Source organism: Phytophthora cinnamomi, assembly GCF_018691715.1.
Source record: "Phytophthora cinnamomi strain GKB4 chromosome Unknown Contig8, whole genome shotgun sequence".
Lineage (NCBI taxonomy): Eukaryota > Oomycota > Peronosporomycetes > Peronosporales > Peronosporaceae > Phytophthora > Phytophthora cinnamomi.
The window spans coordinates 962,296-975,035 of record NW_027150941.1 but is presented as its reverse complement, the minus strand read 5'-3'; the positions used below and the strand labels follow the sequence as shown (position 1 = coordinate 975,035).

At 55.4% G+C, this 12,740-nt stretch overlaps 5 protein-coding genes across 5 annotated transcripts; 3 read left to right on the top strand and 2 right to left on the bottom strand.

The window, feature by feature from the left end:
* Positions 1 to 634: 634 nt before the first annotated feature.
* IUM83_11755 (uncharacterized protein) lies at positions 635 to 1,180 on the top strand (the record flags this gene model as incomplete). The annotated part of the gene is made up of 1 exon (XM_067936334.1): positions 635 to 1,180. One exon carries the CDS (start codon positions 635 to 637, stop codon positions 1,178 to 1,180), a length of 546 nt encoding a protein of 181 aa, XP_067798674.1.
* Positions 1,181 to 1,302: 122 nt separating this feature from the next.
* IUM83_11754 (Transcriptional effector CCR4-related protein) lies at positions 1,303 to 2,457 on the top strand (the record flags this gene model as incomplete). The annotated part of the gene is made up of 1 exon (XM_067936333.1): positions 1,303 to 2,457. One exon carries the CDS (start codon positions 1,303 to 1,305, stop codon positions 2,455 to 2,457), a length of 1,155 nt encoding a protein of 384 aa, XP_067798673.1.
* A 73-nt stretch (positions 2,458 to 2,530) lies between these two features.
* On the bottom strand, positions 2,531 to 2,980 carry IUM83_11753 (uncharacterized protein; the record flags this gene model as incomplete). The annotated part of the gene is made up of 1 exon (XM_067936332.1): positions 2,531 to 2,980. One exon carries the CDS (start codon positions 2,978 to 2,980, stop codon positions 2,531 to 2,533), a length of 450 nt encoding a protein of 149 aa, XP_067798672.1.
* A 5,044-nt stretch (positions 2,981 to 8,024) lies between these two features.
* On the bottom strand, positions 8,025 to 8,512 carry IUM83_11752 (uncharacterized protein; the record flags this gene model as incomplete). The annotated part of the gene is made up of 2 exons (XM_067936331.1): positions 8,025 to 8,143; positions 8,290 to 8,512. The coding sequence occupies 2 exons, from the start codon at positions 8,510 to 8,512 to the stop codon at positions 8,025 to 8,027; spliced, it is 342 nt and encodes a 113-aa protein (XP_067798514.1).
* Positions 8,513 to 11,692: 3,180 nt separating this feature from the next.
* Positions 11,693 to 12,562, top strand: IUM83_11751 (Nitric oxide oxidoreductase (Eurofung); the record flags this gene model as incomplete). Its single annotated transcript, XM_067936330.1, has 1 exon — positions 11,693 to 12,562. One exon carries the CDS (start codon positions 11,693 to 11,695, stop codon positions 12,560 to 12,562), a length of 870 nt encoding a protein of 289 aa, XP_067798572.1.
* Between the last annotated feature and the right edge of the window lie 178 nt (positions 12,563 to 12,740).

Genomic DNA, 12,740 nt, shown 5'->3' with positions numbered 1-12,740 from the left:
GCGTAATGTACTTCTGAAGTTTGATGCAGACGTTCGCTTTCACCGTGCATCCACCATTTGTACATGTAGCTAAAGTTACACTCCACTCCTTGCAATCAAGTACTTTTCTCACCGCTGTACTGGTGGCTGGCACAATGTTGTAGAGATCATTAAACGCTAGGATACTGCGCAAAACATGAATCGAGTGGATAAAAAAGTGAATGTATTAATAATTGAAGTAGTTGCTAGCCAGCACTGCAGCTACCAGCTACTCACGCTTCAATTTGTGTCGGCACGCCGGCGTGGGTGCAGATCCTGGTTGCTTGGACGAGGCAGAGTTCGCCAATTTGGACTTGATGGTGGAGTTCGACTGCGCTGCATTGAAGAGGGTCTTCGGAGACTTGCGGATTTGACTTGGTTGTTGGGAATTTGGTGTTCGTGCTGGTTGTTTGCGAAACTGTGATTCAATGACCAGCTCCGTTGACTCCTTCTTGTCTTGCATGAATTCCTCGACTCACCGCCATACTGGAGGGACTATGGTTCGCAGGCAGTAGCTGAAAGAAGCTGAAGTTGCCATGTCCACCTTCTTTTCTGCCTCTCACTCTCCGATCTTCGCGCTCGGCAACAAGCGATAAGAACCTCTCGGCTGTGTGCTATGCCTGTGCCATCACTCAACACCCGGCGATCCGAGCACGCGAAACCTGCCCCACCTCGGCAACGCGTCGTGCCCAGCAGCCGCAGCAGCGACGACGACGACGAAGAAGGAGACAGCGAAGAGGAGGATAAGGAGGACGATTTCAACGAAGGATGCGACGAGGACGACCTCGACATGGGCTTGGTTCGCTACACGGAGCACGGCCCTAAACCGCTGTGCCTGCACTGCCTGGAGAACGACGTGGAAGAGCTGAAGGAGCAGGTGCGGCAGCAGACGGCGGAGCTGAAGAGGCAGTCCAAGGGCCACAACCAGCGGCTCGAGGCGAAGCACGCCAAGGCCAAGGAGGCGCTGATGGAGCAGGTCACGGCCAGGCTGCCTCGCGCTTTCTCACGACCGTCGACGAGCGTGGCTGTAACCAGGGAGAAGGCCACCTCCGCACATCCCCCGCGAGCCAAGTCGGCGTCGACCGCCGCAGTTGTGCAGCCGCCGCAGGAAGCCAAATCGCCACGTACTTGGGGTGGTGACGCGGCTTTGGCCAGAAAATGACGCGGCGGCGGAACTTCAACCGGCGGTAGACCGTCCTGAGCGCGTACTTAGCCCGTACTTAGCGAACTGGAAGTCGGTCGGATGTCAGTGTTATCCCAGTCCAGCCCCCTCGCGTCGCCGCCATGCTGGTCGAGACGCTGCGGCGGCCGGCGCCGGCGTCGCTGTCGCTCATGACGTTCAACCTGCTGGCGCCCTGCTACTTCCGGCACGGCGGGCGCGTGGAGAGCGAGCACGAGCCGGCCTTCCTGGCGCGCGCGCAGGCCGCCATCGGCGCCATCAAGCGCGAGCAGTGCGACCTCGTGTGCCTGCAGGAGTTCTGGTTCAACCGCGCGTACCAGCGCGCCTTCCGCGCCGCGTTCCAGCCGACGCACTACCTGCACTCGGCCAAGCGGCCGGGCGACAAGCAGGACGGGCTGGCCGTGTTCGTGGACAAGCGCAAGTTGGAGCTGCACTACGTGGAGAGCGTGGACCTCGTGGAGGACGCGGGCGACCGCGTGGCGCTGCTGCTGCACGTGGCCACCAAGTGGAACCGCGCGCGCGCGCCGCTGGCGCAGCGCTCCTTCCTCGTGGTGAACTCGCACCTGACCTTCCCGCACAACGCCATGTACGCGGGCCTGCGCCTCAACCAGATCGACCGCGTGCTCTCGGCCGTGCGCAAGTACATCGCGCGCCAGCAGCTGCACGACGTGCCCGTGCTGCTCTGCGGCGACTTCAACGACTACAACGACCCCGTGTACCGCCTCGTCACCAAGCACGGCTTCGCCAGCATGTTCGCGCAGCTGCACGGCCGCGAGGCGCGCATCACGCACTGCAACCACAACAACCGCGAGGTCGGCGTCGACTTCATCTTCGGCGCGCGGCTGCAGAGCGCCCCGGCCCCGGCGGACGCCGACAAGGACGAGGACGACGAGCACGACGACGAGGAGGACGTCAAGCCCTGCGTGCCCAGGCTGCAGCTCAAGCCCGCGGACTGCCACCTGGTGCCGCGCCGCCTGCCCGACGTGGTGCGGCTCAAGCGCCCGCAGTTCGGCCACGACTGGCGGCACGTGCAGCCGCCCGTGCTGCTCAGCGACGAGGAGGAGCTCGTGGACTACTGGCGGCTGGTGTCGGACCACCGGCCGCTCGTGGCCAGGTTCGACATGCTGGACGGCGTCGGCTGCAGCGACAAGATCGCCGTCCCGTCATTAGAGGACGTGAGCGCGCTCACGGCCGAGATGAAGGCGCGGCTGCAGCACACCACGCCCCTGGACGCGGCGGCCGACGGCCTCACCCCGTAAGGCAGGCGCAGCGCTCAGCTGTGTCCGCTGGTAAGTTAATACCGAAGAGTTTTTTTGTCTATTCCTCACGTGTTTAGCTTCGCTTAGTGTACGGATCCAGCGCTTGCCGGTACGACGTGACGTGGTGCAGCGCGCGGAGCAGCTCCTGCTGGGCCTCTTCGGCCTCCTGGATGGCCAGCGCCACGTACTGCCGTTTCCAGCGCTGGTAGCCCCAGCGTAGCAGCACCGAAGTCATCTTGTCCACGAAGGCGCGGGCGTTGGCGACATGCGTCGGAGCCAAGAACCGGCGCTTCGTTCTCGTGGCTGTGGGACCGCTTGCAAGCCGGTCGAAGGCGACGCGAAGGTGCCGTCGACGCGCGTTGCGCACCGTCGAGTTTACTACTTTCCAGGCGCTGCGCTGCTGAGACCGAAGCAGTTGGTGCTCAGCCACGAGCAAGTCGGTGAACAGGGCGCGCGCGATGCGTGCTGCGACGTCCGTTGTCGACGTGAACTGCTTCGAGGCCACCTGAAGCTGCGTTGTCATGCGTCTCAGTGCACGAGACTCGGCCCGTACGCGTGAGAACCATACCCACAAGGCGACTTTGGCGAGGGTTTTGTAATGGCGACGCAAATGCCTACCCATCCGACGTAACAGCACCTGTCGTGCCGTGGCCATAGCGACCCTGCGTTTCCAATATTCGAAGTGTCGGTGGAGAATTCGTCGGTGACCCGCAGCAGCCACAGCCCGGGTGCATCCTTCCAAACGCCCACGTCGGCTACGAACATACAGCCTCCAGTTGGAGAATGAGCAGAACAAGGACTGCAAGCGCGAGAAGCGCTGTACGGTATTCTGGTGCTCGAGCTCTACCAGCCCCAGATGCGATTGCAACGTGGCTGCATCTGTCTCTAACATGAAAGCTTTCCACCGATTCCAGCCGTGGATCAAGAGCCGGCGATGCCAAGCACGCCTCAGTAGTATGCACATACGCAGCGCGTTTTGCTTGGCAAGCCCAGAGCGTTCGCAGACACCTCGCCATTGCCAGTGCGCCTGCACTAACGTTTTGAGCCGCTTTCTTGCAGTTAGTGCGGTGATGGCATCCTGTTGCCGTGCTCGCGTCTCACTGATAGTCCTCCAGTTCACCCAACAGATCTGAATAAGTTTATGGTTACGTCTACGCTTGGACGCGGCAATGTTTCGTTTGATTTCCCGACAAGTTCTCGTGAATGTCTTCCAAGATAGAAATACTCGGCGCTTAAGCCACTGCGTCGCACACGTGTGAACTACGCGTGCTGCCCACTCAGTCGCGTCCAGTTGTATTCGTCTCATTTCTTCAGCCCTCCGGTGTTGCGAAGTCGAGTATTGCCATTGGTAAAACACAAGACGCTGGTATCGCGTGGTTAGTGCTATAATCCGTAACCGCAGTACACGAATTTGCCGGAGTTTATGCTTCCAGATCTCGAGCGCGACTGCGATGCATGACTTGCGCCGAAAATCGAGCATGTGATTGATTTTCCTGGCCGCTGAGCTCACCAATAGCTGCCGGAGTGTATTGTTCTGCTGTCCAAGCTGCGCAGCTCTCAATAATAATTCCTCGTGCTTATCTTCCAACGCGGTCATCTCTTTATCCCGCTGGGCACCAAGGAAATCGTTTGCATGCTTTGTGTAGGATTTCCAGCGGACCCAAGCACCTTGAAGGGAGTGCCGAAGAGCGCAGATGACCAGTTTGTCATAGATCGAGCGTTTGACGTCTACCGAGTGCTGTGTGAAGAATACCCACACGAACCAGAATTTCCGCTGGCGACGGTATTCCCACACTTCCTGGCGTCTGCGAACCTTCTGTTGCAGGAGAGCGCTGTGTCGGGTACATTGTTGCCATCTGATCAAGCACCGCCGTGCAGTCCGCTTCTGAGACCTTGTCTGCGCTAGCCTGATCATAGATTTCGTCTTTGCTTTGGCTTTCACGTAACGGAGCCACTGACGGAAACTTCGATCGCACAGAGAAGTGCTTGTCTTCCGCTGCAGGACCAGTACTATCCCGCGCATCATTTTCGCATGACGTTCTCGTTGCTGTATACTGTGGGCTGAATACGCTGACGCCGCCATGACAGATTGGCGTCGAACGATTTCGTGATAGTGCTGGCGTAGCGCTGAGAATCCTCTCCGCCACCGCCAGATCTCATACATCCTGATCAATCGGATCAACCGTTCGTCAAGATCCTGCATCCAACTATCCCATTGACCCCATCGATAGAAACCGAACGAGAGAAATCCAAGCTGTGTCCTGTTCAGAGTTCTCGTGAGCAGATACGCCCTCCGCTTCGTTTGAAGAATCGACTCTTGCCAGGACCACCAAGCTCTTCGGAGGAGGCGAAGCGTGTAGCGCTGGGTGTGTGCGATTATTTGTTCTACGACATATCGCCGACGTTGCTCTACAAAAACTTTCCAACGGACAAAGTGGGCCTCGAGGCATGGTCGCTGCCACGACAAGAATTTCACGGCTGCTATGTGCTGTGCGCTCACCTCTCGCTGTCTTGAGAATGCCAGCTTTATTTGGTCGAGGTATTGCTGGTGCGCTGCTATCAAAGTCCATCTCCTCCAGCGGTCCAGCACAATGCGAAGCTCCCGTGTTTGGTGACGCCTTACAACTTGGTGCAAAAGCTGCTGGAGGTGATTCTGTCGTTCTACTATTGTTCGCCACTTCTGAAAATGCCACGCGGTAGTCGCTTCTACTCGTTTTTCCAGGACGGTGAGCAAGTGAAGACGAATTCGCTTTGTGCAAACAAGATGCTGTTTCCACGCTACGAACACTGATGTCTGGCAACGCTTTCTGTGATGCCGCCTCGCCAGTGTCTCTTTGAATGCCAGCATCGAATCAATTGAAGATGATTGGGCTTCTGTCAGCGCTGTGTGCGTTGCTACGAGACTATCGATTCGCTTCCAGTGATGCCAAGCGTGACGCAAAACCATTTTGCGCCATATAATACCAGCACGTCGAGCTCCGGTCGATCTCAGATCGTGGTAATGATATATCTGCATGAGCTTGCACCACGCTGCTGCTTTACGTCGCTGTGTGATCATTGCTAGCAGTCTTTCAAGACAGTGCTGTGTCTGCGTGCGCATTACCCACATGCTCCACGAATTTTGGATCAGCCACTGCTGCTTTCTCAACAAAATGTGCTGTAAGCATTCACAAGCATATTTCTTCCGAGTAGTAATGATTTTCCACGAAGTGAATACGACTCGACGTTCACGCTCAACTCGAATCTCCTCTGCGAGCGCCATGACCCGGATTTCTGAGCGACGGAATAGTTCAGCGCCTATCCTGTCTCGCTCGAAAAGCGTTTTCTTGTGTGCCTGACGCTCCCAAAGCCTGAATGCATGCCGCTCAACAGATTGTCGGAGTTTGTTCAGCAAGTGTTGCATCAACCGATGCTGTTTGGTCAAGGGAGAGCATGCGACCTTCCATTGCCATTGCCGCATTGTGGCTTGGAGCGTCATGTATCGGCGTTTCTCTGCGAAGAGGGCTCGTCGATGTTGCTGCCGCTTGCTTTCAGCAGCGGTCGATCTCCATCTCCGAATCATGCGACGCAGTACATCGGTCCTGGTGGTTGACCGAAGCACATTCTCGACGTGTTCTTGAGCTTGAAGTGTCGAGTTTTTCAAAGTTGCGATTGTATCGCGCAACGACAATCGTATCCACTGCTGCCATTTGTTGTGAAGGTTTCGGAGATTTCGGTGCTGGAATATTCGACTCAGGGCCCTGCGCCTTTGAACCGTTAGTGACGAGTGGCGATGCCATACCTGAAGGTATTTTCTCTCGCGTGCGTGACTGGTGTTAATTCGAAAGGCTCGAACGATCAACTTGTTTCGTGACTGACTGCGTCTCCAGCTGGCTTGCCATGACGTGAAGACTGTGGACAGAATTGCTCGCTGCATGCCGTGTTTAAGACCGGATAACGCTTTCTTCTGTTGCAAATGCCGTTTGTGTACGCGGAAGGTGACGAATCCAATCCATCGACGCCACAATCGCGTTACGAGCTCGTGTTCTGCGTGTTTTCTCCAGACACATGCCTTTACGCAGCGGTCGTGCTTCTGCTTCCATGATTGAAAAGCTTGTCGTTGCCACTTGGCTATCGATCGCTGAAGGAACCGTCCAAACCATTGCACGTGCTGCTGTCGAAGGTGGTGTGATTGGCGCCAAGCACGGAAGAAAGAGCGTTGCTGATACTTTTCCAGCCTCAAGCGAAGTCTTCCGTGTGTGTTACGCTTCCAGGATTCGAAAGCGGTTTGCAGCGCTCGGACGCGTCGAGTTAAGTGATAGCGATTCAGCTGATTGAAGCGCACCGCCAAGCCGTCGTTGAAATGGCCCCACAAGTGAAGGGCAGTTTGAAGCTCCTTATCTCGCTTGCGAGCTGCTAAACTCCTCAGAGCGCGGCTCCGCCGGGCGTTTATTGCTGTGCAGTTGGACCACCTACAGAACACCCGGCGCAAGAGATTCTTGTGCTTCTTGTCAGACATGAGTAAAGCACATGTGATCTGGTACTTCAACGCAACCCTCCTGCTTCGCCGTATCTTCTCTTCGCAGGCTGCTCGTATTACCTCCGCTTGCTGAGAGAACTGCCACATTTCGACGTGAGCTATTGCGTTGCGCTGTTCAATGGCGGATCGAATGCGAAGACACACCCAGCCCCTCAGCAACCAAGCTCTCCGAAGTTTTGAGAGCAGCGCACGGAGTCGAAATCGCCGCTGTCGTCGGCGCTGGAGTGCCCAAGCAAAAAGTCTAAAGCAGTTGGCTCGGGTGGTATGATCTCGACGAGCATCACTTGCTGCTATCGCGCTCTTGATGCGCCTCGACCGAGCTGCTTCACGCCTCCACGAGGTGAACAGTCTTCGCAGTATCCGTCGGTGACGTTGGAGTCTTTGGAAGCGAAGTGCGATCGCATTCTTCTGACGAGTTCGAATCACCTCGCACCTCAACATCATCAGCGCCCGATGCTTGCATTCGCGCCGCTTGAAATGCTCCAGTCGCTGCGTCTGTAACTCCGTGAAGCGCTGCTGTCGCTGGTGTTCTCGGATGTAGGCGGTGTGCAGCTCGCTAGCAGCTGAGGATTGAACCTCCGCTCGAAGCTTCCTCTCCTCTTCCATCGCAATGTGCGCGGTCTTGAGGACTTCAGACCACTCGTGTGCCGACACCTCGGCACATCGCAGACGAAAAGAGGTTAGCCCGAGCTGCTGAATCCGCCGATTCGTCCTCGCCAGAACTCGACGGAGCAGCTCTCTCCGCTGTTGAAGCGCTCGTGTACGCGATTTCCAAGTGGAAAATACCAAGCGCTGCGAGCGCTTCGAAGCGGTTCTCACGAACGCGCGGTGTCTTCGTTTCCACCGCACGACGTGTTCCCAGTTCCTCCACACCTTCCGCAGTAGCTGCCAACGCACGAATTGCCGGGAGTCACTACTACTGAGCTTCGTGTTCGTGTGTTCCGCACTGGGGACGAGCTGCTCCCGCGTGAGAGCTCCCTCCATTATCCCTAGCTGATCACTAGAAATCGGGTGAACCTTGGCACTGCGACTTGCTGCAGCACCATACTCATGCAGACGGCAGGAGCGCTTCCACCTCTCCAGGCTTCTCCTCATCGACCTCCATCGATCCCGAGCGAGCAACCTCAGGATCGCCTCGCGCCGTCGACTTCGAAGCAAGACCGCTTGCTGCAGAGAGTGGAAGGCGTCACGCTGCTGTCGGTCACGAACCCTCCGGTTCATTGACCGCAATGCTAAGTCCACGTATCGCTGCCGCTGCTGCTTGCTCTGTTGATGCAAGGTTTCAAGCTCTGCTCTCCGCTGAGCCTCTCGACCTTGCGAGCGCTGCACGACCTGATCAGCGACGCCTTTGTTCACCTCCACGATCGTCAGCAGGTCCTTCACTTTGGCCTTGCTGGCCTCTAATTCGGCAGCTCGGACGTCCGACGTCTGCAGTGCACGGGAAAGTTGCCACTTGAGGCGCCGCCGCTCCTGCTCGAGCTCGCGGAGCACGGATTCCTTCACGTATACGCACGCATCGGCGTCCTCGAGAGCCATCGCCACGGCCAGCTACATGCAGAGCGCTCTGCTAATACAAGAACCTGAAACGAATTGTGACTTGTGGCAGACCCTGAAACGAATGGTGACCGGACATGTTGATACTCGCGGACAGTTGATGCCAGCGCTTTCTCCGTTAACAAACGCGATACACGTTTTGAGTTGATAGCATGCGAATATGGCATTGGAGCTGCTCGATGCAACTGATGAAACCTTCTCGTTCGCGCTGTTCATCAGAACAGCCCGACATGTTTGTTTCTGGAATGGACCATCACGAACACGGAATCATTCACGTGAGGCTTGGTCGGTTCGCCTGCGTTGTCACCTCTAGGTGATCGATCAGTCTATTGGCAGTGGTGCATCCTCGTTAGAATGACCCCATTTGATCTAAACGTGCCGAGATGTACCTGTCACTAGTTCTTTTCACAGCGAGATGTACCTGTCACTGCTGCTTTTGATCGCGTTGCTCGAGGTCAACGGAGACCTACCTATCAAATAATAATAATGGTCATTGGGACACTCCTTGAAAGTGGCATCATGTTCATGTCCAGGTCACTGGTAAGACGCACCGCTGCACTTAGCTACACGCTACACGAGCTTGGCTTTATACGAGCTGCGCGGATTATTCTTGTTGTTTCGGTTCGCTCGCCGAGCTATATAAGAACCTGAGGCCTGATTCCGTGCCAAGAACAGACGAATAAGCAACTTGCGAACAACGCGTCATGACATTGGCCCACCACACACTTGCACGAAATATCGGAGCTAAGCTCATCATATATTCTGGAGGGGAAGAGCCTCGGCATGGGATCGACCGTGTCAAGACTGCGGTTGAAAGTTTCGCGTAGAAGGTCGTTGGATAGGACGTCGAGTTCACGACGGGGGTCAACACGCCCATACTCGACACCACCGGTTCCAAAGCGCCCGAAGAAGTTCTCCTATTCAGACGTACGCCTAATGACGCAGCATCTGCCGTCCTTCATCTACTACGAAAAGTCCACCGAGCAGCACCGACAGATCGCAGCACAACATTGGGAAAAGGTACTTAACGCTCCACCTTCGCGAAAGAACTCTATCGCGCCCACCGACACACTCGGCGCACACAACGAACCAAAGCACCTTAACAAGGCACAAAACAGCAAGATCACAGAATTGTACGACGTCTTCTACACGTATCTTGAGGAGAACGGCGGGGATTTTTCGATCGTCCATGCAAGTTCGTGGCCGCGTTCTCGCACACATCAGCGCTGGTATGCGGACAATGTTGGCATCGGACAACATTACCGACAAGATCATGGCACTCACTCAGATGCACCGTCGATTCGGAGTTAAACTCGAGCACTATGATTGCGTGGGGCGAGGACTCATTCACGACATGGAGCGCACGTCAGGCGACAACTGGAGCCCGGAGATTGACGACGCCTGGAGGCGGATGTTCTCCCACTCGAGCGTGATCCTCATCCGTATGCAGAGGAGGGATGAGAAGCAAAATGCTCGGGCGTTTGCACACTTGGCGAAAGAAAAGGAGCGACTGTCAATAGGTGGCGTTGGCTCGGTGTTGGTCGCGAAGCCAGCGGGTTTCCCGCCTGATCTGCGCTCAAAGCTTTCGAAAGTTTTCTCGTTACGATTTTCGACAGCGTATTCATCGACAGCAAGCAGGGTAGAAAAATCGGCCAAGTACACAATGAGGAGCACTCGTGAGCGAGGCAGTGTCGTTCATCCTGGAGCGCATAGTCTGGGTACTCTTAAAGCTGTTGGGGGCCAGTTCACTGATCTTAGAGAGCAGTAGGAAAAAAAAATCAACACATTCAACAGTCAGTTGTGGAAAACCACAAAAACGAATGATTCGCTCCACTTCGTAGCAGTGTACTTGAGTGAGCGATCCGATCATAAGAAACTCAAGTGGAAGAAGTCACACCTACAATTGATTGGATTGCAGGGGTGTAATGAGGAGCAAAATTACGGAGACCTAAGAAACTTATTATCCTCACACAGTTTTCGATTGAGGTGGTGGCTATCACGGTCGCCGGTCGCCGGTCGCTTCACTAGCACCGAATTGCAGCATAGTGCCGTGGCCATTAGCGACGCCGACTGATCAGAAATGCGTACTATCTCGTCGCAGGGGAAGGTGCCAACCTCATGATGTTCTTATGTTGCTGCTCTTGAGCTTGTCCCAGTCGAATGAGCCGGGAGCTGAGTCAAGCAAGCTCTCGGGGTTCCGAGACTTGTCCAGCTGGAGTTATTCCTGGCACCGAACGAGTATTCGTGCAACTTAGAAACCATGGTGCTTCTCTGAAGTAGCTCGAGCACATATCCACATCGAGAAATCGCCTGGTTGGTAGTTTGGCTGCAGGGGCGAAACTTGAGTATGCATGAAAAGTTATAGTCTGCGGAGGCGTGGCTATTAATTAGTCGGAGGAAAGCGCTTGAACACAGTCTCCTTGCTAGAACCAAGATAGCGTACAAGCGTCATGCCTCGACACTATAATGGAGCTATCATGAAGACGGGTGAGGAGAAGGCCCTAAAGACTCTTCGCGTCCTGCCTCCTGAGCGGGGGTGCCTAGATAAGGGCAAGAACGATCCCTGGTGAAAAATAGGGTGAGGACGTTTAAAAACAGTATTTATAATCAACATTCTGTGCGGAGGGCGGCAAGCCTGTAGTTTGAGCGGAAGCCAGGTCACTGTACACACGCGCGCACGTTTCGAGAGGGGTTCCGGGGACGATATAGGCGAACGACTTTATTACAATGTGAAACTGCACACACCTTCACATTCTTCAGATATCGCAGCACTATGACTGTTCTGCCGTAAGTTCGAAAAGTATGGTTCAACAGAACCATATTTTTTTTTCTGTTGGGGTGAGCATGACACGACCCACCCCTCCCAACGCTCTGTTCTGCTGCCGTTATCACTCGCTACCGGATGTTCCAGGCATCAGATCCAGTGTCCAATGCATGTCCTACCTCGATATATTCCTGGTGCACGCATAATTAGTGGAGCGGCATAATAAGAACCCGAGGCTCCCCAGAACAGGATTCTGGGTTTGAGGAAGGCACAGCTTCCCCTAGTTGCTGATCTAATCTACCACGAAAACATGCCAACACACTTGAAACCACAGTGCCATCGTTCGTTCAGGTGAAGGAAGCGTGGGAAGCGCAGCCTGGAGCTTTTAGGTGTTCGCCATGGGGTCGGGCTCATCGCGCCACGGACCGCCAGCGCCACCTGCGGAGTCGGCGAAGATCAAGCCGCCCAAAAAGTTCTCGTACGCAGACGTCCGCCTCATGAAGAAGTACCTGCCGTCTTTCGTCTACTACGAGAAGTCGACCGAGGTGCACCGACAGATTGCAGCTCAGCACTGGGATAAAGTCTTCAAAGACGCCCCCGCGCAGCGCTCAAGCCAAGTTCAGACTTCGGTCACCGCAAGCATGTACAAGGAGGCCAAGCACATCACCAAGGCCCAAAACAACAAGATCACCGAACTCTATGACGTCTTTTACGCGTACCTGGAGGAGCACGGAGGAGATCTGAAGAATGTATTTCGATCGTCCATGCACGTGCGGGGCCGAGTCCTCGTTCACATCAGCGCTGGTATGCGGACCATGCTGGCGTCCGAGAATATTGCAGAGAAGATATTGGCGCTGACCAAGACACATCGTCGGTTCGGTGTCAAGGTCGAGCACTACGACTGCGTGGGGCGAGCCCTGCTGCACGCCATGGAGCGCACGTCGGGTGACAATTGGAGCCCGGAGATCGATGACGCCTGGAGACGAATGTTCTCGCATTCGAGTGTCATTCTCATCCGGGCACAGAACAAAACCGAGAAGCAGGCCACCAAGGACTCGAGACGAGCAGCCAAGGAGAAGGAGAAGTTCGCAATGGTTAATGCCGGCCCGACCTCCAACCTGGTGATCACCAAGACTGGGCGTGTCTACTTCTACAAAATCATGACCTCGCTTCGAAGCAGAAGGGAGGGCGGGAGCAAAACTAGCGCCAAGGTCACAGGAGCTCAAAGTGAACGGGAGACCGGGCCTCGCAGCCCAATAGTCCCATAGTCACTTGTTCACAGAGTCATGTCCCCAAAGGTGGAAGGAGGCTCTGACACCTCCAATAGAGTAGATGGACAAGCAGTGCGCGAATCGATTATGAACATGCATATATAATGCAAACATCTTAACCTCATCGCATATTCGTCTCCATTCGAACGTGTACACCCACTCTGTTGCAAACTTT